This window comes from Pseudophryne corroboree, chromosome 8, assembly GCF_028390025.1.
Source record: "Pseudophryne corroboree isolate aPseCor3 chromosome 8, aPseCor3.hap2, whole genome shotgun sequence".
Lineage (NCBI taxonomy): Eukaryota > Metazoa > Chordata > Amphibia > Anura > Myobatrachidae > Pseudophryne > Pseudophryne corroboree.
In genome coordinates this window covers 38670682-38695129 of record NC_086451.1, presented here as the reverse complement: position 1 = coordinate 38695129, position 24448 = coordinate 38670682, and the positions used below count along the sequence as shown (strand labels likewise).

The 24448-nt window shown below is 44.1% G+C and overlaps 1 protein-coding gene across 2 annotated transcripts in view; it reads left to right on the top strand.

Annotated features, from left to right (window-relative positions):
• Positions 1-1761: 1761 nt before the first annotated feature.
• Positions 1762-24448, top strand: part of LOC134948345 (histo-blood group ABO system transferase-like) — a 110959-nt gene continuing 88272 nt past the window's right edge. The window contains exon 1 of one of the 2 annotated variants that reach the window (XM_063936270.1): positions 1762-1874. In XM_063936270.1, coding sequence (XP_063792340.1) covers positions 1859-1874 — 16 coding nt within the window. In that variant the 5' untranslated portion in view covers positions 1762-1858. The remainder of the gene's footprint in view (positions 1875-24448) is intronic. The other variant, XM_063936269.1, reaches the window with a different exon arrangement.

The window sequence follows — 24448 nt, the reverse complement described above, 5'->3', positions numbered from 1 at the left end:
AGAGTCTTTGTTTGTCCTGTTTGCTCCCAACAAGATTGGGTGTCCTGCTTCCAAGCAGACTATTGCGTGCTGGATCAGAGGTACGATTCAGCACGCTCATACTACGGCTGGATTGCCGTTACCGACGTCGGTGAAGGCCCATTCCACTAGGAAGGTGGGCTCATCCCGGGCGGCTGACCGGGGGTTCTCGGCATTGCAACTTTGCCGAGCAGCTACTTGGTCGGGGGTCAAACACATTTGCAAAACTCTACAAGTTTCACACCTTGGCCGATGAAGACCTCAAGTTCGATCAATCGGTGCTGCAGGGTCATCCGCACTCTCCCGCCCGTACTGGAGCTTTGCTATAATCCCCATGGTCATGAAGTGGACCCCAGCATCCTCTAGGACGTATGAGAAAACAGGATTTTGATACCTACTGGTAAATCCTTTTCTCCTAGTCCATAGAGCATGCTGGGCGCCCATCCCAGTGCGTACTTTACCTGCAGTTTTGTTTATTAGAGTTACACATGTTGTGTTTTATTAGTTTCAGCATGTTTGCCATAATTGGTTCATGCCTGTTGTCGTGTGTTATGTTGAATGCCATGTTATGCGGCATGGTTGAGGTGTGAGCTGGTATGTATCTCACCATTAGTATTAAAGTAAATCCTTTCCTCGAAATGTCCGTCTCCCTGGGCACAGTTCCTATAACTGAGGTCTGGAGGAGGGGCATAGAGGGAGGAGCCAGTTCACACCCATTGAAAAGTCTTAAGAGTGCCCATGGCTCCTGCGGAACCGTCTATACCCTGTGGTCATGAAGTGGACCCCAGCATCCTCTACGGACTAGGAGAAAAGGATTTACCGGTAGGTATCAAAATCCTGTTATTTATTATCTATCTATCATCTATCTGTCTATCTATCTATCTATCTATCTATCTATCTATCTATCTATCTATCTATCTATCTACTGTATCTATCTATCTATTATCTATCTATCTATCTATCTACCTACTGTATCTATCTACCTACTGTATCTATCTATCTATCTATCTATCTATCTATCTATCTATCTATCTATCTATCCAGGGTGTTCCTACAGAGTGCACCTCCGGCTGGCCCCCTCTGAATGGCGCTGTAGACTCCGGCATTGTGCATGCGCAGATCTCCGGAAACATGGCACCTGCCCTGATCCAGAGACCAATTTGGCTACCGTGCATGCGCAGCAGCCATTTTGGCGGCGATCGCTGCGCCTGCCACTGGAATCCGGTAAGGTAAGTATTTAAATGGGTGCAGTATGTGCGATGTGGGGCCCCCCTGGACCCAGGGGCCCGTGTGCACCGCACACATTGCACCCATTATAGAAATGCCAATGTATCTATCTATCTATCTATCTATCTATCTATCTATCTATCTATCTATCTATCTATCCATCTATCTATCTCTTATATCTATCTATCTATCTATCTATCTATCTATCTATCTATCTATCTATCTATCTATCTATCTATCTATCTATCCATCTATCTCTTATATCTATCTATCTATCTATCTATCTCATATCTATCTATCTATCTATCTATCTATCTATCTATCTATCTATCTGTCTCATATCTATCTATCTATCTATCTCATATCTATCTATCTATCTATCTATCTATCTATCTATCTATCTATCTATCTATCTATCTATCTACCTACATATACTAGTTTGCTTTGGACTTGCAGTGCCAGTCACAGTACTCTGTGGGCTTTGCCAGTAAGACACAATAAACCAACCAAACAAGCTACAACGACGCATCAGATATTGCTGCCAAGCTGGAAACACAGAATTGTTCTGCCTGTCTGTGAGCCAGTTGCCTGAGACACACACAGAGAACTAGCTATGTATCCTGGGAACTGTAAGTAACCTATCTCCTATATGCCTGTATGGAAGTGACTCCGGGCTTTATATAAAACATAATGATGGAAAAAAACAAGGGGTGACTGGGAGGAATGTGGTAGGCATTTTATTGAATGAATTGACAAAACAACGCTAAATAACATTAACCATAGTGATTAACAGTAATAATGCACGCACCCTCTCTCATCTACTCTACAGTCTATTCCTTCTTCTCACATCTTTCATTTTCTTCTTCTCTCATCTGTTTCAGTCACTTCACAGAAAAACTGTCAATAGTGATATGTACAGATCATACATAGGTCTCTCCTATATCTTTCCTCTCTCTCTCTCTCTCTCTCTCTCTCTCTCTCTCTCTCTCTCTCTCTCTCTCATGTGTTGTACAAACTCTATTATTAGGGAAATACTGTAATATCACCAGACGTTTGGGGAAAAATAACGTTCAGTCCAATGCTTTTTAATTATACTGTAGTTATATTTTCCTAACTGTAAATGTGAAACCAAACTAAATTATAACATCCTCCTCCAGTCACTAAGTTCATATTGATGAGATGATTGCAAAACAAAAGAATATTTCTTTTATGACACATTCTGCTGTGAAATAGATCACATATCAAAGATGAGTTTGGGGCATGGGGCCCCCAGGGTTGGTAGGGCCAGGCTGCTTTAGGACATCACAATTTATCACTCTTCAGGACTTTATTTGTGTTTTTTTTTTATTAATGTAACAGCTTAACACCTTTATTATTATCTCTCATCCATCTAACACTCTTGATACATAGCAGCTGCCTTCTACTTATCTTCCACCCTCTAGTCTAAAGCTATAATTGCTATCTCTCAGTAGTGTGGTGCCTTGGGGTGGTTTTGTTGGGCTTGCCTGGAGGCATCCCATGCCCTGGACTTGAACCTTTAGAATGTTAGAGACCTAGCTGATGATGAGGTCACCTGGACGCTGTGGTTTGGCCCATACATTAGGGCAAAATTATGCAAAGAACCTCACTTTAACTTGATGTTAATTTGCAGAATTTATTAAAATTATTCTGATTAGTAATGTTTGGAGAGTGCACTTTTTTTGTGTATGTGTATGTGGCACTACAAGTCTCAGCATGGTAGCACTTCTCATTATGTTTAGCCAGGGTGTGTAGTCCAGCCCCCCTTCCCCATAAGTTATATTTATATTATACCCAGGACTGGTCATCTGATGCTGTGCTCCTGCTGTGACCCCTGTCATCTGATCCATAAAGTGAGTTGAGATTCTGGCTAGGACTTCTAGTATCTTAGCTTGCTTTACAGACCATATGGTTGGAGTTACAGAGCACAGGATCTGATAGCCAGTGGCTCGCTCACCAATCACAGGTCCCTGGGTGCAGGTAATGTTATTTTTTTTATTCTAACTTTTTTTTTTTTACACTGTGATCAGCCTGGGGTCTATTAGACACACATGGCTGATCACAGAAGCATACTCCATGCAGTACTTTCCCTGCCAGCAGGGAAAGCTGACCTAGAGTGGGTGAAATGGGGAGAGCCCTAATAATGTCACCTGAAGATGGCATTATTATCACAGGGCTTCCTCCAGTACCCATTTTACAATTAAAGTACAGTACAGTAAATCTGATGCAGATCGCATTTTCTATTACAAGTATGGGAATTGCGATCTGCTTACAAAAAAAAAAAAAACAACGTCAAGGGCTTGGAGGAGAATTTTGCAAATTATCCATTCCCCATTAGTACATTTAAGTGAAACTAAAATAATGTGAAAAGGGTGTGAGAACATCTATTTTCACATAACCGTATTTTAGTAAAAATAATATTTCTAAAAACTCTTGAAAGTACAATAAGCTTCAAAACCAAGAAGTCTGGGCTTTGAAATCCCCCTAACTAGTAGTGATTAGTGATGTGCACCGGAAATTTTTCGGGTTTTGTGTTTTGGTTTTGGGTTCGGTTCCGCGGCCGTGTTTTGGGTTCGAACGCGTTTTGGCAAAACCTCACCGATTTTTTTTTGTCGGATTCGGGTGTGTTTTGGATTCGGGTGTTTTTTTCAAAAAACCCTAAAAAACAGCTTAAATCATTGAATTTGGGGTTTTTTTTTTGATCCCATAGTATTATTAACCTCAATAACCATAATTTACACTCATTTCCAGTCTATTCTGAACACCTCACACCTGACAATATTATTTTTAGTCCTAAAATTTGCACCGAGGTCGCTGGATGGCTAAGCTAAGCGACACAAGTGGCCGACACAAACACCTGGCCCATCTAGGAGTGGCACTGCAGTGTCAGGCAGGATGGCCCTTCCAAAAAATACTCCCCAAACAGCACATGACGCAAAGAAAAATAGAGGCGCAATGAGGGAGCTGTGTGAGTAAGCTAAGCGACCCTAGTGGCCGACACAAACACCTGGCCCATCTAGGAGTGGCACTGCAGTGTCAGGCAGGATGGCCCTTCCAAAAAATACTCCCCAAACAGCACATGACGCAAAGAAAAAAAGAGGCGCAATGAGGTAGCTGTGTGAGTAAGCTAAGCGACCCTAGTGGCCGACACAAACACCTGGCCCATCTAGGAGTGGCACTGCAGTGTCACGCAGGATGGCCCTTCCAAAAAATACTCCAAAAACAGCACATGACGCAAAGAAAAATGAAAGAAAAAAGAGGTGCAAGATGGAATTGTCCTTGGGCCCTCCCACCCACCCTTATGTTGTATAAACAGGACATGCACACTTTAACCAACCCATCATTTCAGCGACAGGGTCTGCCACACGACTGTGACTGAAATGACTGGTTGGTTTGGGCCCCAACCGAAAAAGAAGCAATCTCTCCTTGCACAAACTGGCTCTACAGAGGCAAGATGTCCACCTCATCATCATCGTCCGATTCATCACCCCTTTCACTGTGTACATCCCCCTCCTCACAGATTATTAATTCGTCCCCACTGGAATCCACCATCTCAGGTCCCCGTGTACTTTCTGGAGGCAATTGCTGCTGGTGAATGTCTCCATGGAGGAATTGATTATAATTAATTTTAATGAACATCATCTTATCCACATTTTCTGGAAGTAACCTCGTACGCCGATTGCTGACAAGGTGAGCGGCGGCACTAAACACTCTTTCGGAGTACACACTGGAGGGAGGGCAACTTAGGTAGAATAAAGCCAGTTTGTGCAAGGGCCTCCAAATTGCCTCTTTTTCCTGCCAGTATACGTACGGACTGTCTGACGTGCCTACTTGGATGCGGTCACTCATATAATCCTCCACCATTCTTTCAATGGTGAGAGAATCATATGCAGTGACAGTAGACGACTTGTCAGTAATCGTTGGCAGGTCCTTCAGTCCGGACCAGATGTCAGCATCAGCAGTCGCTCCAGACTGCCCTGCATCACCGCCAGCGGGTGGGCTCGGAATTCGTAGCCTTTTCCTCGCACCCCCAGTTGCGGGAGAATGTGAAGGAGGAGATGTTGACGGGTCGCGTTCCGCTTGACTTGACAATTTTGTCACCAGCAGGTCTTTGAACCTCTGCAGACTTGTGTCTGCTGTAAAGAGAGATCCAAGGTAGGTTTTAAATCTAGGATCGAGCACGGTGGCCAAAATGTAGTGCTCTGATTTCAACAGATTGACCACACGTGAATCCTGGTTAAGCGAATGAAGGGCTCCATCCACAAGTCCCACATGCCTAGCGGAATCGCTCTGTTTTAGCTCCTCCTTCAATGCCTCCAGCTTCTTCTGCAAAAGCCTGATGAGGGGAATGACCTGACTCAGGCTGGCAGTGTCTGAACTGACTTCACGTGTGGCAAGTTCAAAAGGTTGCAGAACCTTGCACAACGTTGAAATCATTCTCCACTGCGCTTGAGACAGGTGCATTCCACCTCCTTTGCCTATATCGTGGGCAGATGTATAGGCTTGAATGGCCTTTTGCTGCTCCTCCATCCTCTGAAGCATATAGAGGGTTGAATTCCACCTCGTTACCACCTCTTGCTTCAGATGATGGCAGGGCAGGTTCAGGTGTTTTTGGTGGTGCTCCAGTCTTCTGTACGCGGTGCCTGAACGCCGAAAGTGGCCCGCAATTCTTCTGGCCACCGACAGCATCTCTTGCATGCCCCTGTCGTTTTTTAAATAATTCTGCACCACCAAATTCAAGGTATGTGCAAAACATGGGACGTGCTGGAATTTGCCCAGATGTAATGCACTCACAATATTGCTGGCGTTGTCCGATGTCACAAATCCCCAGGAGAGTCCAATTGGGGTAAGCAATTCTGCGATGATCTTCCTCAGTTGCCGTAAGAGGTTTTCAGCTGTGTGCCTATTCAAGAAAGCGGTGATACAAAGCGTAGCCTGCCTAGGAAAGAGTTGGCGTTTGCGAGATGCTGCTACTGGTGCCGCCGCTGCTGTTCTTGCAGCGGGAGGCAATACATCTACCCAGTGGGCTGTGACAGTCATGTAGTCCTGAGTCTGCCCTGCTCCACTTGTCCACATGTCCGTGGTTAAGTGGACATTGGGTACAACTGCATTTTTTAGGACAATGGTGAGTCTTTTTCTGACGTCCGTGTACATTCTCGGTATCGCCTGCCTAGTGAAGTGGAACCTAGATGGTATTTGGTAACGGGGGCACACTACCTCAAGAAATTGTCTAGTTCCCTGTGAACTAACGGCGGATACCGGACGCACGTCTTACACCAACATAGTTGTCAAGGCCTCAGTTATCCGCTTTGCAACAGGATGACTGCTGTGATATTTCATCTTCCTCGCAAAGGACTGTTGGACAGTCAATTGCTTACTGGAAGTAGTACAAGTGGTCTTCCGACTTCCCCTCTGGGATGACGATCGACTCCCAGCAGCAACAACAGCAGCGCCAGCAGCAGTAGGCATTACACTCAAGGATGCATTGGAGGAATCCCAGGCAGGAGAGGACTCGTCAGACTTGCCAGTGACATGGCCTGCAGGACTATTGGCTTTCCTGGGTAAGGAGGAAATTGACACTGAGGGAGTTGGTGGTGTGGTTTGCGCGAGGTTGGTTACAAGAGGAAGGGATTTACTGGTCAGTGGACTGCTTCCGCTGTCGCCCAAAGTTTTTGAACTTGTCACTGTCTTATTATGAATGCGCTGCAGGTGACGTATAAGGGAGGATGTTCCGAGGTGGTTAACGTCCTTACCCCTACTTATTACAGCTTGACAAAGGCAACACACGGCTTGACACCTGTTGTCCGCATTTCTGTTGAAATACTTCCACACTGAAGAGCTGATTTTTTTGGTATTGTCACCAGGCATGTCAATGGCCATATTCCTCCCATGGACAACAGGTGTCTCCCCGGGTGCCTGACTTAAACAAACCACCTCACCATCAGAATCCTCCTTGTCAATTTCCTCCCCAGCGCCAGCAACACCCATATCCTCATCCTGGTGTACTTCAACACTGACATCTTCAATTTCACTATCAGGAACTGGACTGCGGGTGCTCCTTTCAACACTTGCAGGGGGCGTGCAAATGGTGGAAGGCGCAAGCTCTTCCCGTCCAGTGTTGGGAAGGTCAGGCATCGCAACCGACACAATTGGACTCTCCTTTGGGATTTGTGATTTCGAAGAACGCACAGTTCTTTGCTGTGCTTTTGCCGCAAGTCTTTTCTTTTTTTCTAGCGAGAGGATGAGTGCTTCCATCCTCATGTGAAGCTGAACCACTAGCCATGAACATAGGCCAGGGCCTCAGCCGTTCCTTGCCACTCCGTGTCGTAAATGGCATATTGGCAAGTTTACGCTTCTCCTCAGACGCTTTTAATTTTGATTTTTGGGTCATTTTTTTACTGATCTTTTGTGTTTTGGATTTTACATGCTCTGTACTATGACATTGGGCATCGGCCTTGGCAGACGACGTTGATGGCATTTCATCGTCTCGGCCATGACTAGTGGCAGCAGCTTCAGCACGAGGTGGAAGTGGATCTTGATCTTTCCCTATTTTTTTAACCTCCACATTTTTGTTCTCCATATTTTGCGCACAACTAAAAGCCACCACAGGTATACAATGTAGATGGGTGGATAGTATAGTATTATATTACTTATGGACGACGAGTGATGACACAGAGGTAGGTACAGCCGTGGCCTACCGTACTGCTGCTTATATATATAATATACTGTATAACGGACCTGGTGGACACTGTCAGCAGACTGCTAAACTAGTATGAAGAAAAAAACAACAACACAGGTATACAATGTAGATGGGTGGATAGTATAGTATTATATTACTTATGGACGACGAGTGCACTGACGACACAGAGGTAGGTACAGCCGTGGCCTACCGTACTGCTGCTTATATATATAATATACTGTATAACGGACCTGGTGGACACTGTCAGCAGACTGCTAAACTAGTATGAAGAAAAAAACAACACAGGTATACAATGTAGATGGATGGATAGTATAGTATTATATTACTTATGGACGACGAGTGCACTGACGACAAAGAGGTAGGTACAGCCGTGGCCTACCGTACTGCTGCTTATATATATAATATACTGTATAACGGACCTGGTGGACACTGTCAGCAGACTGCTAAACTAGTATGAAGAAAAAAAAACACAACAGGTATACAATGTAGATGGATGGATAGTAGAGTATTGTATTACTTATGGACGACGAGTGACGACACAGAGGTAGGTACAGCCGTGGCCTACCATACTGCTGCTTATATATATAATATACTGTATAACGGACCTGGTGGACACTGTCAACAGACTGCTAAACTAGTATGAAGAAAAAAACAACAACACAGGTATACAATGTAGATGGATGGATAGTATAGTATTATATTACTTACGGACGACGAGTGCACTGATGACACAGAGATAGGTACAGCCGTGGCCTACCGTACTGCTGCTTATATATATAATATACTGTATAACGGACCTGGTGGACACTGTCAGCAGACTGCTAAACTAGTATGAAGAAAAAAAAAACACCACAGGTATACAATGTAGATGGATGGATAGTATAGTATTATATTACTTATGGACGACGAGTGCACTGACGACACAGAGGTAGGTACAGCCGTGGCCTACCGTACTGCTGCTTATATATATAATATACTGTATAACGGACCTGGTGGACACTGTCAGCAGACTGCTAAACTAGTATGAAGAAAAAAACAACAACACAGGTATACAATGTAGATGGATGGATAGTATAGTATTATATTACTTATGGACGACGAGTGCACTGACGACACAGAGGTAGGTACAGCCGTGGTCTACCGTACTGCTGCTTATATATATAATATACTGTATAACGGACCTGGTGGACACTGTCAGCAGACTGCTAAACTAGTATGAAGAAAAAAAAACACCACAGGTATACAATGTAGATGGATGGATAGTAGAGTATTGTATTACTTATGGACGATGAGTGACGACACAGAGGTAGGTACAGCCGTGGCCTACCGTACTGCTGCTTATATATATAATATACTGTATAACGGACCTGGTGGACACTGTCAGCAGACTGCTAAACTAGTATGAAGAAAAAAAACAACAACACAGGTATACAATGTAGATGGATGGATAGTATAGTATTATATTACTTATGGACGACGAGTGCACTGACGACACAGAGGTAGGTACAGCCGTGGCCTACCGTACTGCTGCTTATATATATAATATACTGTATAACGGACCTGGTGGACACTGTCAGCAGACTGCTAAACTAGTATGAAGAAAAAAAAACAACACAGGTATACAATGTAGATGGATGGATAGTATAGTATTATATTACTTATGGACGACGAGTGCACTGACGACAAAGAGGTAGGTACAGCCGTGGCCTACCGTACTGCTGCTTATATATATAATATACTGTATAACGGACCTGGTGGACACTGTCAGCAGACTGCTAAACTAGTATGAAGAAAAAAAAACACAACAGGTATACAATGTAGATGGATGGATAGTAGAGTATTGTATTACTTATGGACGACGAGTGACGACACAGAGGTAGGTACAGCCGTGGCCTACCATACTGCTGCTTATATATATAATATACTGTATAACGGACCTGGTGGACACTGTCAACAGACTGCTAAACTAGTATGAAGAAAAAAACAACAACACAGGTATACAATGTAGATGGATGGATAGTATAGTATTATATTACTTACGGACGACGAGTGCACTGATGACACAGAGATAGGTACAGCCGTGGCCTACCGTACTGCTGCTTATATATATAATATACTGTATAACGGACCTGGTGGACACTGTCAGCAGACTGCTAAACTAGTATGAAGAAAAAAAAAACACCACAGGTATACAATGTAGATGGATGGATAGTATAGTATTATATTACTTATGGACGACGAGTGCACTGACGACACAGAGGTAGGTACAGCCGTGGCCTACCGTACTGCTGCTTATATATATAATATACTGTATAACGGACCTGGTGGACACTGTCAGCAGACTGCTAAACTAGTATGAAGAAAAAAACAACAACACAGGTATACAATGTAGATGGATGGATAGTATAGTATTATATTACTTATGGACGACGAGTGCACTGACGACACAGAGGTAGGTACAGCCGTGGTCTACCGTACTGCTGCTTATATATATAATATACTGTATAACGGACCTGGTGGACACTGTCAGCAGACTGCTAAACTAGTATGAAGAAAAAAAAACACCACAGGTATACAATGTAGATGGATGGATAGTAGAGTATTGTATTACTTATGGACGACGAGTGACGACACAGAGGTAGGTACAGCCGTGGCCTACCGTACTGCTGCTTATATATATAATATACTGTATAACGGACCTGGTGGACACTGTCAGCAGACTGCTAAACTAGTATGAAGAAAAAAAACAACAACACAGGTATACAATGTAGATGGATGGATAGTATAGTATTATATTACTTATGGACGACGAGTGCACTGACGACACAGAGGTAGGTACAGCCGTGGCCTACCGTACTGCTGCTTATATATATAATATACTGTATAACGGACCTGGTGGACACTGTCAGCAGACTGCTAAACTAGTATGAAGAAAAAACAACAACACAGGTATACAATGTAGATGGATGGATAGTATAGTATTATATTACTTATGGACGACGAGTGCACTGACGACACAGAGGTAGGTACAGCCGTGGCCTACCGTACTGCTGCTTATATATATAATATACTGTATAACGGACCTAGTGGACACTGTCAACAGACTGCTAAACTAGTATGAAGAAAAAAAACAACACAGGTATACAATGTAGATGGATGGATAGTATAGTATTATATTACTTATGGACGACGAGTGACGACACAGAGGTAGGTACAGCCGTGACCTACCGTACTGCTGCTTATATATATAATATACTGTATAACGGACCTGGTGGACACTGTCAGCAGACTGCTAAACTAGTATGAAGAAAAAAACAACAACACAGGTATACAATGTAGATGGATGGATAGTATAGTATTATATTACTTATGGACAACGAGTGCACTGACGACACAGAGGTAGGTACAGCCGTGGCCTACCGTACTGCTGCTTATATATATAATATACTGTATAACGGACCTGGTGGACTCTGTCAGCAGACTGCTAAACTAGTATGAAGAAAAAAAAAACACCACAGGTATACAATGTAGATGGATGGATAGTATAGTATTATATTACTTATGGATGACGAGTGACTGACGACACAGAGGTAGGTACAGCCGTGGCCTACCGTACTGCTGCTTATATATATAATATATTGTATAACGGACCTGGTGGACACTGTCAGCAGACTGCTAAACTAGTATGAAGAAAAAAACAACAACACAGGTATACAATGTAGATGGATGGATAGTATAGTATTATATTACTTATGGACGACGAGTGCACTGACGACACAGAGGTAGGTACAGCCGTGGCCTACCGTACTGCTGCTTATATATATAATATACTGTATAACGGACCTGGTGGACACTGTCAGCAGACTGCTAAACTAGTATGAAGAAAAAAAAAAAACACAGGAGTGTTTTTCAGGCAGACAAACGTATACTGGACTGGTGGTCACTGTCAGCAAAACTGTGCACTGTACTCCTGCTATAACTGCTCCCCAGTCCCCACAATTAGGCAGTGTGAGCAGAGCAGTGCATTCAGCACAGATATATCATGCAGCAGTGCAGCACACTGAGTGAGCACAGATATGGTGGTCGGAGCGTTTTTTTCAGGCAGAGAAACAAAGGATTAAACTCACTGGTGGTATAATCAAAACCCTGCACTGTACTCCCTAACAGCTGCTCCCCGTCCCCAATCCTCCCCACAATTATAACTAACTAAGTCACTCTGTGTTCTACTATAACGGAGAGGACGCCAGCCACGTCCTCTCCCTATCAATCTCAATGCACGTGTGAAAATGGCGGCGACGCGCGGCTCCTTATATAGAATCCGAGTCTCGCGAGAATCCGACAGCGGGATGATGACGTTCGGGCGCACTCGGGTTAACCGAGCAAGGCGGGAGGATCCGAGTCGCTCGGACCCGTGTAAAAAAAAGGTGAAGTTCGGGCGGGTCGGATTCCGAGGATCCGAACCCGCTCATCACTAGTAGTGATAGTTTAAAATATATTTTTAAACTTTCTTTTGTAGTTTAAAACTACAGCACAGATGTAGCCAAGTTCATTCAACCCGTGGCACGGCCACACGTGCGACTTGGTACGCCGGGCTGCGACTGTTTACACACGCGATTGCATTACAGAAAGCCTATGGGGCCCATGTGCAATTATACGCATGTACACTTATTACTGCGTGCCCCAAGCCAATCAGATCGCGGGTGCGCCTAGTCGCAGCCAAGCTTGGCTTGGCTACATCTATATATTGCTATACTTAAAAAAAGATAATTTTTATACACCGTGCGATATTTTAGTCAATATCGCTCATTTTGCCCCTTCTCAGCGAAATTTACTAAAATATCACACAGTGTGGACACTGCAAATGACGCCGGATGCGTGTTCCCGGGGTCGCCAGTACATGCAGGTCAATTTTGACTATGTTGGTCAAAACGGCATGTACAGGCCGGCCGCGGTATATGACATCACAGAGCGATATCGTTTGCGGTATCGCTCAGTGTGTATGCACTATGTGAGGCGGCCGGGAGGGAAGGGGACACACTGTGCGATATCGCTCATGGAGTGTATCGCACAGTGTGTACCCACCTTAAGTGTTTCACTTAGAAATCACATTGTTTAATTCTTTCTAGTGATATGTCGGACATCAGGTTAAACACCGCTTTAATGTTTTTCATTAAATAATTTCAGAATCAAAAAATATAAGTATAATAATATTTTGTTTATATACAGTAGCACTTTTCTCCAATGTTGTAGTTCTCAAAGTGCTTACATTTGCATGAAATACAGAATCCATTTACATAATTCAGAGGTTTAGATTTACAGATAATTCTAACAATAGTAATAATAAGAATAATATAATATACAGTATATGAATACAGTGCATCACCATGAGTGAATGCTGGACCGGACCATGATGCTACAATTAGCATAATCATATACAGTACCATGTTTCGCCCATTAAAAAATGCAAACGGGGCCATCCAGTTAAACACATCCCTTCCCCTCACCTCTATCAGTGGTCAGGTATTATTATTATATTTTATTTATTAGGCGCCACAAGTGTTTCGCAGTGCCGTACAAAGGACAGTACAGGGAGACAAAACTTAGCATTACAATAAATAAATAAATAAATAAATAAATAACAAATACAGTACAGGTGACAAAGAGCACCACAATTCTCAAGACATAATACAGCTAAGATGTAAGTAGTGAGGGAGTGATAATTGTACTACTAGGGGCTGGTGGCCATCAATGGAGATGAGCCTTTACCAGCAGGAGAAAAAGCGGTAAATATGGTCGCTGAGTAGGGGAGAGCTGCTAGGGAAATGTGTCGAGAAGAGGGCTTAGATAACAAGAGGAAAGAGGGCCCTGCTCTGTAGAGCTAACAATCTAGTGGGAAGGGTCGGCAGACAGATGACATGAGGTGCAAGCAAGCGGGAGGTAGCCTGATGACAGTATGTAAGCAAGGCTGATATGTTCAAGGCATGAGGCAGGGGGATGGAGGAGCGGCCTCAGGATTAGGTTATGGGTCGGGAGGGTACGCTTTGATGAATAGATAGGTTTTTAGTGCCCGTTTGAAGCTTTGCAAGGTCGGGGAGAGTCTAATGGAGCGGGGGAGTGCGTTCCACTGAAGGGGTGCAGCACGGGCATAGTCTTGAACTCGAGCATGGGAAGCAGTGACCAGGGCGGTGGAGAGGCGACGGTCATTGGTCGACCGTAGGGGGCGGGCGGGAGTATGAAGGGAGAGGAGGTTGGAGATGTAGGGAGCAGTGGAATTAGAGATGGCCTTGTATGTGAGGGTGAGGGGTTTAAAGGTAAAGAAAATTAGGTAAGTATGACATAGAGCTATGACTTCACGACTTTGGCAAAATCCCTACAGCATATACAGATTTCTTCAAAGCCAAATATTGCTTTTAGACATGTACGCGGACCACAGTGTTTTGCTTTGGTTCTAATTCATTGTTGTGTTTTAGTTATGGTAAAACCACCCTCAAGTGTTTTGGCACAGATTCGTTTTTTCGTTCGGTCTAAAATCGATAAAAAATAATCGATAATCGTTGATAAAAATAAAAGGGTATGGGTCGTTGGGTCGACACAACTTAGGTCGACAGTCATTAGGTCGACCTCTATTGGTTGACATGCATTAGGTTGACAGGGTCGCTAGGTCGACATGGCCATTAGGTTGACATGTGCTAGGTCGACTAGTCAACATGATTTTTTAAAACTTTTTTGGTGTCGTTTTCTTCGTAAAGTGACGAGGAACCCCAATTAGTGTACCGTGTCCCCTCGCATGGCTCGTTTCGCTCGCCATGCTTTGGGCAAGGTGCCTCGCTCCACTACCGCTGCACTTGGCACAGGTTACCGTTCCCAATTGTAGTCCACGTGGATTGTAAAGTATGAAAAAGTACAAAAATTTAATATTTTTTTTTTAAACTCATGTCGACCTTTTGACCTGTCCACCTAGTGTATGTCGACCTAATGACCATGCCGACCTAGTGTCCCTGCCGACCGAATGCATGTTGACCTATAGTGGTCAACCTAATGACTGTCGACCTAGGTGGTGTCGACCTAACGACCGTATCCCAAATACAAAAGGGCTAAAATCATGTAATATTTGCAATCCAAAACCCCAAATTTGGATTTTCAAGCCAAATTCCGAACTGTGGGAAGATCTGACCTCCACTGGGTTTTGGTTCACCTCAGATCCGCAAAATTTGGGTGCATTCGGATTTCTGGAGAGGCGAACCACTTATCTTTAATTGCTTTCTAAAAAGTCTGGTAAGTGGCAGTGAAAGGTATAGTGTAGTGAATACTTGCCATCAGGTCAGTTGCAGAAGAATTTTATAGACCAGTGGTCCCCAAATTTTTTTGAATCTCGGCACCCTAGAGTATCAGATTTTTTTTCACGGCAACCCCTAGGCCAAAAGTTTCTTATTGAGAAATTTAGAAATATTAAATTAAGTAAATTGTGTTTATATGTCATCCTTAGGTTTAATTGCGTGGTGAGGGACAATACTTTCTTCTGTTTGTCCATGTGTTTTATGATTGACAGTTTCCAGCATTGGTTTTGCCTATTACATTGACCATAAATAATTTATACAGTAATTGGTCCTCGACCACCAACCCAGGGCACCGTGCAAGTGTCCTGAGGCACCCCAGGGTTTGAGAACCACTGTTATAGGTAATCTCCTGTCTCACAGTGCCACTTACCTCATACTTAGCAGATCCAGACACAAATATTACTTCAGAAAAATACTTAATGATGTATAACTATTTAATCATAGTGCAAATGATAACATCATTATTTACAACACTCATTAATGTAATTATTGTTTATATTGCAGAGGGAAAATTTTGTTTTCTCAGTTGGAGACTTATTTGTAGAACACTGCATGACATTGTGCATTATAAACCCGTACCTTCGGTGCAATTAGTAAGCTGTATGCAACTGAAACCCAGTAATGGGCAGGCGCTCAGAATAGGTGCAGCTTTGAGAAAAAAATATAGCACATCTATAGAGGGGAAGTGGAGACAGCTTAATCAGCTCCGTGCTTCAAACCGCCCAGTGCACAAGAAATTTAAAGTCCCAGAATGCCATGCTGCTGGCATAGATTTGCCAACATAAGTAGCCAGAATTCTAAGGGGTAAACAGCAGCGTCTCACCCACAAACACTACCTCAGAATGCTGTGCTGTCAGTAGCACATTGTTTTCTTTGCATTATGCGCTGTTTGGAGTATTGCTGACTGTCTTCTTGTGTAGACGACAAACATTTGTATAGTATATTAAACTGCCACCCTATCTGCCACTGCAGTGCCATTGTGTTTCCTATATTGTGCCTTGTTGTAAGTGTAAGTGCCACATGTTTGTGCTGCCCACTGCTGTTGTTTAGCTGAGTCATTCAGCTACCTTGGTGCAATCTTTTGGCCTAAACAGAATACATCCAATATTGTAAGCTGTGAAGTGGTCAGAATAGACTGAAAATGAGTGGAAATTAATGTTATTAAGGTTAATAATACCGTAGGAACAGAAACACCCCCAAATTCTGTTATTCTAGCTGTTTTTATGATTTTTTTTTTTTAATTGTGTAATTTTTATTGGAAATTTAAAAAGTTACACCCAGACATTAAAGAGGCATATGAATTGTAAGGTAAACATGAGGAATAATACAGGAGGGCATAAACAGTGTATAAATGACAAAATAAAGATTAGCCACCAAGCCATCGGATATGAGAAATGGAACAATAGCAGGACATAGTAAAAACAATGACATGCAGAATACCCCAAATCAAAGACTGATTACTTAATCGCCACCCGAAGGCGCCATTCGGGTGTACACATGAGAGAACCAGATTTATAATGGGTCATAGGTGACATGCCATAAATGAAAATATAAATAACTCATATTCATCAGAATATCAAAACAAAAAACCTCACGTTCCCCCCCCACCCCACCCCACCCCATATACCCTAACCTACAAACAAAACAAATACACAAAATAAAATAAAGACACCCAAAGCAAACCTCCCAAGAACCCCCCACCCTGTATAACCTAACCCCAACCTAGGCATACCTGGATCCCCATAAGAACGCCATCCCTAACTACAGTACACCTAAATGCCTTATATCCCTCCACCCCCCAACCCCATAACACAGGATAAGTGTACCGTATAATTGACAGGGGCAGCTAAAATAAATGGCCATAAACTAAGTGGAGCAGGTTATACCCGCAGAATAGTAAAGTAGTATGCAAATACTGAGGTAGCTGAGCTTAAAGACAGAATATAAATATAAATGGCTGTGGAACTAAAACAAGCGACCACAGATTACATATGGCAAGCTTCTCCCACAAAATGGTAAAGTGCACACGTTCTTAGATACAAGGAGCTGGAAAACAGACGTAATACTGATGTAACACTATATAAAGGGCCATACACCAGTTAAAACAGGATTCTCTCGGAAAGTAAGTGTTGCACGCAAATATTTAGCTATACTGAGCACGAGGATAGCAGAACAACAAAAGTGTAGCTACAGGATAAGCACACGATATACTGTAAATAACAGGGGCAATTAAATAAAAGACCATAAACTAAATAGAGCAGGTAATACCCATAGAATAGTAAAGTATTATGCAAATACCAAGATAACTGAGTATAAAGAACAGACATAATATAAATAGAAGTGGCTGCGGCATTAAAATAAATGACCACAACCTGTATATGGGAAGTTGCTCCTGCAAAATAGTGAAAAATGCACATACAGTAGGTTTAGATATACTGAGCCGGAAAACAGACAAATATCTATATAAGTGACAATAACACTAAATAAATGGCCTTAAATATTATAGCAGAATTCTCCTGGAAAATAATTAGTTGTATGCAAATAATTAATTAGAATGAGCACAAGAAAAGCAGTGTAACACAACTGGAGCTATGAAAGGATGTACAAACAATATGAAATTACGCAGTAGCTAACGAGAATCAGTATACAGATAAGAGCACAGTAAGGGTCTCAGCAGCCAATGAAATGGTTCCCAGTCCCAAGGTGAGCAAAATCAGTCCGGAGGATGAGTCCACCCTGGAACAAAGTAATCCAGCCAAATGACAGTCCCTCGAGAGGGGTTCACTACGATAAGCCGGCGGTCGGACTCCTGGCGACCAGCATACCGGCGCCGGGAGCCCGACCGCCGGATTACCGACAGTGAGGCGAGCGCAAATGAGCCCCTTGCGGGCTCGCTGCGCTCACCACGCTACGGGTACGGTGGCACGCTACGCGCGCCACACTATTTTATTCTCCCTCCAGGGGGGTCGTGGACCGTCAGTCGGCATACAGAAGACCACCCCCTCGAGAGTGGGCAGAAGGATAAACTGGGCCATCAGCTGTCACACACAGCTGTGTCAAAACAAACGTATAGGGACAAGTGGCATCTGAAGAAAACCGGATTAGGGACAAAAACCTCCATCCGCGGGTTACACCGAACCACTGTTCCAAATAAATATTAGAGCGGAAAGCCATTCCCTCTCGCGGACTGCCAGCAAACTGGAGGATGTTATGTCGCCATTCTCCCTCTTCATCGGATAAGTGACTCTGTGTGACTGCAGATTGAATCTTCACGCGGGACCATGGAATCACCACTAAAGAAACGGAGACCGCTGGAGGATCCACACGCGCCATCACCAGCCGTAATTCACGGTGAATATGCGTAAGGTCATCCCTCAGCTCCTCCAGTCTATTAGTAATTCGTTGCTCGGAAGAGCCCACAGCGGTAAGCACCTGCTGTAGTGTAATAGTAAGTGGTGCAGATAAAGTCTCACTAAGGGGCCCTGAGAGCTGCTGCACTGAATCAGGATAAAAGGACATAGAAGCAAAGCCATCCTGCTCACCAGCTACAGAGTTGTGGTAGAATTCGCACATTATGACAAAGCTGGAGACAGGGCACAGAAATCCACAGGATATTGTCACCGAAACCTCTGCAGAGCACACTGGCCCCAGCAGCTGAGTGAGGGCAGAGCTGCAGCAGGAGCACCAGCCACACTGAGAGCAGAGTCTTCCTCAGGATCCAGTCACAGACTTCACCAGCCAGTAAGTTAGGACTCGTGGCACCGAGGGGTGTACTGCATTCTTGCAGAAATTTTCAGCCACAGAACACCAGGGAAACAGGAGATAGATCAGGATATTAGCAGGAGCTCAGGCAGGAAGCTGCCTACACCATGCTGTGTCAAGCCACGCCCTCCTATTTTTATGATTTTTGCACACAAAAAAATGCAGATCCAAAACCCAAAAGGGCTGTTTTGGCAAAACCAAATACAGATCAAAAACATGAAGGAGATACAGATACAAAACCAAAAGCCATGACGGGGGTCGGTGCACATATCTTGTGAAAAGTAAATATAGAGATCATTCCCATGGGCAGCAAATGAAGGGGAAATAATTCCAAACCAATGTAGCTTAAGAAAAAGATTAAGGAAGTAATGGGCAAAAACAGGCGAGCATTCAAAAAGTATAAATCGGACGGGAAGGCGGAGTCATTCCCGTACCATAAGGATTGTAACAAAATATGTAGAAAAGAATTCAGAGCGTCCAAAACAGTAACGGAAAAGCTAATAGCAAAGGAAAGTAAATCAAACCGCAAAAAAGTTTTTTAAATACATCAACGGCAAAAGATTAAAGAGAGTATAGGCCCTTTAAAAGGCAAGTTGGGAGTCCTAATCAGGGTTGAACTGACCCACAGGGGTACAGGGGAAACCCCAGGTGGGCCCTACAGCTCCCCCCCCCCCATTCTCTTCCGGATTGTGCTCTTAAATTATAGATTATACATGTTACCTTATAATATACAGGACTATATTGTATTTTCTATAGTGCATTGCTGTTATTAATCTGGAACATTATCATACATGCACTAGCAGTATTTGCTATATATATTTATCAAGGGGCCCTGACCATGCACTCTCTTGTGGTTAGGCAAACCAATGTGGCAGCCGGCCACACTCCCTCTGGAGACTGGCCACACTTCAAAACATGGGCCCCTTCCACTGCATGCCCTATTCCAACACTGTCTGTACCTAAATATTGTGACATTGAACTTAATTAGTGTTATTAGGGATGTTATTATATAATACAGTTATAATACAAAAACAAAGTGATATTTTAAGATATTTTCTTGGACTTATTATAATAGTGAAAGTGACAAACGGCTAAATACTGGTGGATAACTGAAATGAAAGGGGAAAATCATTGTGTAAAAAAGTCAATAAAAAGAACGCAAATAGATTGCAGAGCTACTGACGAAGAAAATGTCATTTTTAAGTGGATACCAGGCGTTAGGGGAAGACTCTGGGGTCTCTTTATGAAGCAGTGCAAAGGGTGGAGAAGTGAGCCAGTGGAGAAGCTGCCCATGGCAACCAATCAGCTGCTACATATACTTTTATACACTGCACTTTATAAATGTTACTTCAATGCTGATTGGTTGCCTTGGACAACTTCTTCACTGGCTCACTTCTCCACACTTTTCACTGTTTCTTGAATAGACCCCATTGTTCTGTTCTTTGACTTTTTTTTACTACAGGCAACTCTTCATAAAACTTGCTGTGAGTAACAGTGTAATCTTCTTTAGTATGCTGCCAAGAGCAAATGAAGGGCACCACAGATGTTGCCAACTATGAAAAAGACATGAAAAAAAAACAACTAATAGTTATTTCAAGTCCTGACAATGGCTAATTAAAGTGTACTGGTGCTTGATGTCTCAGCTGAGGAATGCTGGAGCAGAGCCATGTGCGTGTTTTGTTGCATAATTTGATTGAACAGTTTTAGAAATCTTTGGAAAAGGAGCAGTTCCCTGTTTATACTTGCCCAGATATGCAACCAAACTCAGAAATTCCTGTTCTACTGCTAACTAAATTCGCCCCTCCCCCTCCAGATTACATAAACTGTTCCTTTTTCAATGTTTCTGCTGCACCTGTGCTACTGTCATATTTACATCCTCAGCCTGCAACACAGTTTTTGTAAGATATTTATCTAGGTGGAAACTTTTTATGACTTGTAGGGTTATTCCAGGTTGTTAGCAAACCAAAAAAGCAAGCTGCGCCTTGAGTCCTATTGGAGAAGGAGCGTTATATAAATAAAATTATTATTATTATTATTATTATTATTATGGGCAAAACCATGTGCACTGCAGGCGTATTGATTGACTAGATAGGAAAGGAGAGGGTTAAACCTCAGAGGCTGTGGAGGGCCTTGTATGATATCAGGTGGTAGTTTTAATCCAATAGTGAAGCAAGGAGGGGGATCGTTTTAATCTTTATGGCTTGTTTGGGGTGGTGTCAGCCTCATTTACTCCTGTCTTCCCACCCTCCCTTTCCTTTTGAATTGCTGTTGGTTCTGCTTTGATTTAAGTGTTGCGTTGGGTATGCGTGACCGGCGGTCACCATACCAATGGTGGAATCCCTGCTTGCAGATTCCCGGCGAGGTGAGTGGAACGAAGACCCTTGCAGGCTCGGTGGCGAGCGCATATTCCCACTCTACAGGGAATAGTAACTGTTAGTTGGCATGCCAACTGTCGGGACTGTAAGGGAGCGGGATTCTGGCATCGGTATTGTGACCAGCGGTCTCCTGACCACCGGTGACACGTATCTGCCTCCCGTTGCGTTAGCTGTGGTTGGCAGGAAAGAATGGCAGGTTACCTGTTTTAGGGCGTATATAGATTGTTTTTTGATTCGTTCCTAGTTGTTGGTGCGCTCACCTTCCTTGACTGTTTATTATGTCTGCTGTACTACCCTAACGGGGACAGCCTCATCACCCATACGGGTGGGCAGTGTCGGTCTGCGGCATGAAGGGCCCACCAGGGAAATGCTGTGATAGGGGCCCATACTTAGGGGTGTGGCCAGCCTCCACAGAGCTTTATTAACAATTTTATATTAGAGATGTGTGGCGACACTTTTCGTGTTTTGGTTTTGGTTCTGGTTCCACGCTTGTGTTTTGGATCGGGATTGGTTTTGCCAAAACCACCCTTTCATGTTTTGGTTTTGGTTTTGGATCTGGATGATTTTTGAAAAAAACATAAAAACAGATAAAATGAAATCACAGAATTTGGGGGTAACTTTGCTCCTACGGTATTATTAACCTCAATAACATTCATTTCCACTCATTTTCAGTTTATTCTGAACACCTCACACCTCACAACATTGTTTTTAGGCCAAAAGGTTGCACCAAAGTGGCTGTATGACTAAGCTAAGCGACACAAGTGTGCGGCACAAACACCTGGCACATCTAGGAGTGGCACTGCAGTGTCAGACAGGAGGGCAGATTTAGAAAATAGGCCCCAAACAGCACATGATGCAAAGAAGAAAAAGAGGTGGAATTAGTTAGCTGGATGGCTAAGCTAAGCGACACAAGTGGGCGGCACAAACACCTGGGCCATCTAGGAGTGGCACTGCAGTGTCACATCGGATGGCACTATTCAAAAACTAGGCCCAAACAGCACATCATGCAAAGAAGAAAAAGAGGCGCAATGAGGTAGCTGTATGACTAAGCTTAGCGACACAAGTGTGCGGCACAAACATCTGGCCCATCTAGGAGTGGAATTTGCCCAGATGTAATACACGCACAATATTGGTGGCACAGGAGAGCGTACTTCTAAACCACACACATTCGGCAAAGCCTGTAAAATTTATTTGGATAATAATAACCCTTTTTTTCTGCAGCGGGGTACACTGGGGTTCCACAGGGATAACATCCGGGTGTAGAGTTGGATCTTGATCTGAGGCACCAACAGGCTAAAAACTTTGACTGTTCCCAAGATGCACAGCGCCACCTCCTCTATAACCCCGCCTCCGTGCACAGGAGCTCAGTTTGTAAGTTGGTGCCTGCAGTGCAGGCTGACAACAGGGAGGGCTGCGCTAGGCAGCCCTGAAAAGAGCTTTCAAGTGAAGAAAGAAGACTTCAGAGCTGCAGCATAGACACATAAAAGTGCTATGTGTCATTCTGACACATCATGCTGCGGCTCCCTCACCTCCCAGCGGCGCTGTACACTCCCGCGCCCTGGTGGCCGGGTAACTACAGCAGAGGCTCCGGTTCTCTCATAAGGACACACACACACTACCGCTGCTCTCTGGGATAGCGTGGCTGCTGAAAGGAGGAGGTAAGAGTGTCCCCCAGGTGGGACACCTGCTGCAAACCCGCGATCTGGCGTGGTCCTTGGGAGGCGGACCGCACGCGCTGGCGTGGACACTGTGGCACTAGACCATCAGGGCATGGGCACAGGTCAGATTTTTGCATAAGTCCGTTTCTTCAAGGCCCGCAGTACCAATGGTGAAATCCAGCAAGGGGATCTGGATATGACCTGTAGCCCCTCCCCCAGCCCCAGGGCGCCATTTACTGCTAATGTTCCCGCCCTGGAGCTGCATCTCTCTGTCTCCATCACTCCTGTCAGCGTTTGGGCGCCATTACACACAGCTGTGCTGATCTGTGGCTGCTGGGCACTGCCCCCTCTGTAAAGCCGCCTGTATCATCAGCGCTGTGCATTTACAGGACACAAGTATTCTACATGTCGTTTAGACAGTGTTAGTTAAGAACAAGTGTACTTTGTCAGGGTTATTTAGTACAAGTACCCTGTGATATACATTCAGTGTTTACTGTGCATTGCTATATCTATATACCTAATTAGCTTTACTTGTGTAGTGCAGTTACTACAGTATTGCTAGTCCAGTGCAGTTTTATTGTTATCTGTAATCATTTCTGCATTGTACATGTGACTGTGTGTGTGTGTGCCAATAGCTGCTGTGTGATTTCCATTCCGTGTATCTCACATCTACTGCTATCCCTATATTCTGTACCCTGAAGGGGGCTATGTGCATCAAGGTTTTCATATAATATAGTGGTTTTAACAGGATATACTTTTGTTGGTATTTTCTCTGTATTTTACAGTCACCATTTACCTCTTAAATCCACCGTGTGTGCTCTGCCTGTAGTCACACTATCCGGGGGGATTGTTGTTAGGTATTCCATCTGCTTTTATTGTACTATTCCACCCTACGGTAACGCTTTCATATAATGTCAGCTTGTCAGGGTGAGGGTTCGTGGCAGACCCTGCACCCGGCAGTGTTCATGCCCCGGATGTCTCTGAGGAAAATATTGCAGCTGAGGGTACAGGTGCTGGGGGCTGTGTACCCCTTAGTCAGTTTCCTAAGTCGGGGGTAACTACTGACCAGAGGCGTAACTAACACGGGGCGAGCAGGGCACAGGGTGCTGTGGCAGACCCAGCAGAGGGTGGCGCCACCGGCACCTGCACGGCCCACTTGCTCCATGCGACAGGGTTTCAGCACCGCTGGCGCTACCTGCTCTTGCTGTCTCCCTCTGCTGCTGCCGGCTGCTGTGCCTGTCACACTGTACAGGCAGCGGTGCCGGCAGCTAGAAGCCTCCCCCTACTCCCCCCTGCAGTGTCCGTATCCTGTTCCTGGCTGAAAAGGGAGCAGAGAGCTAGACGGAACTGGCG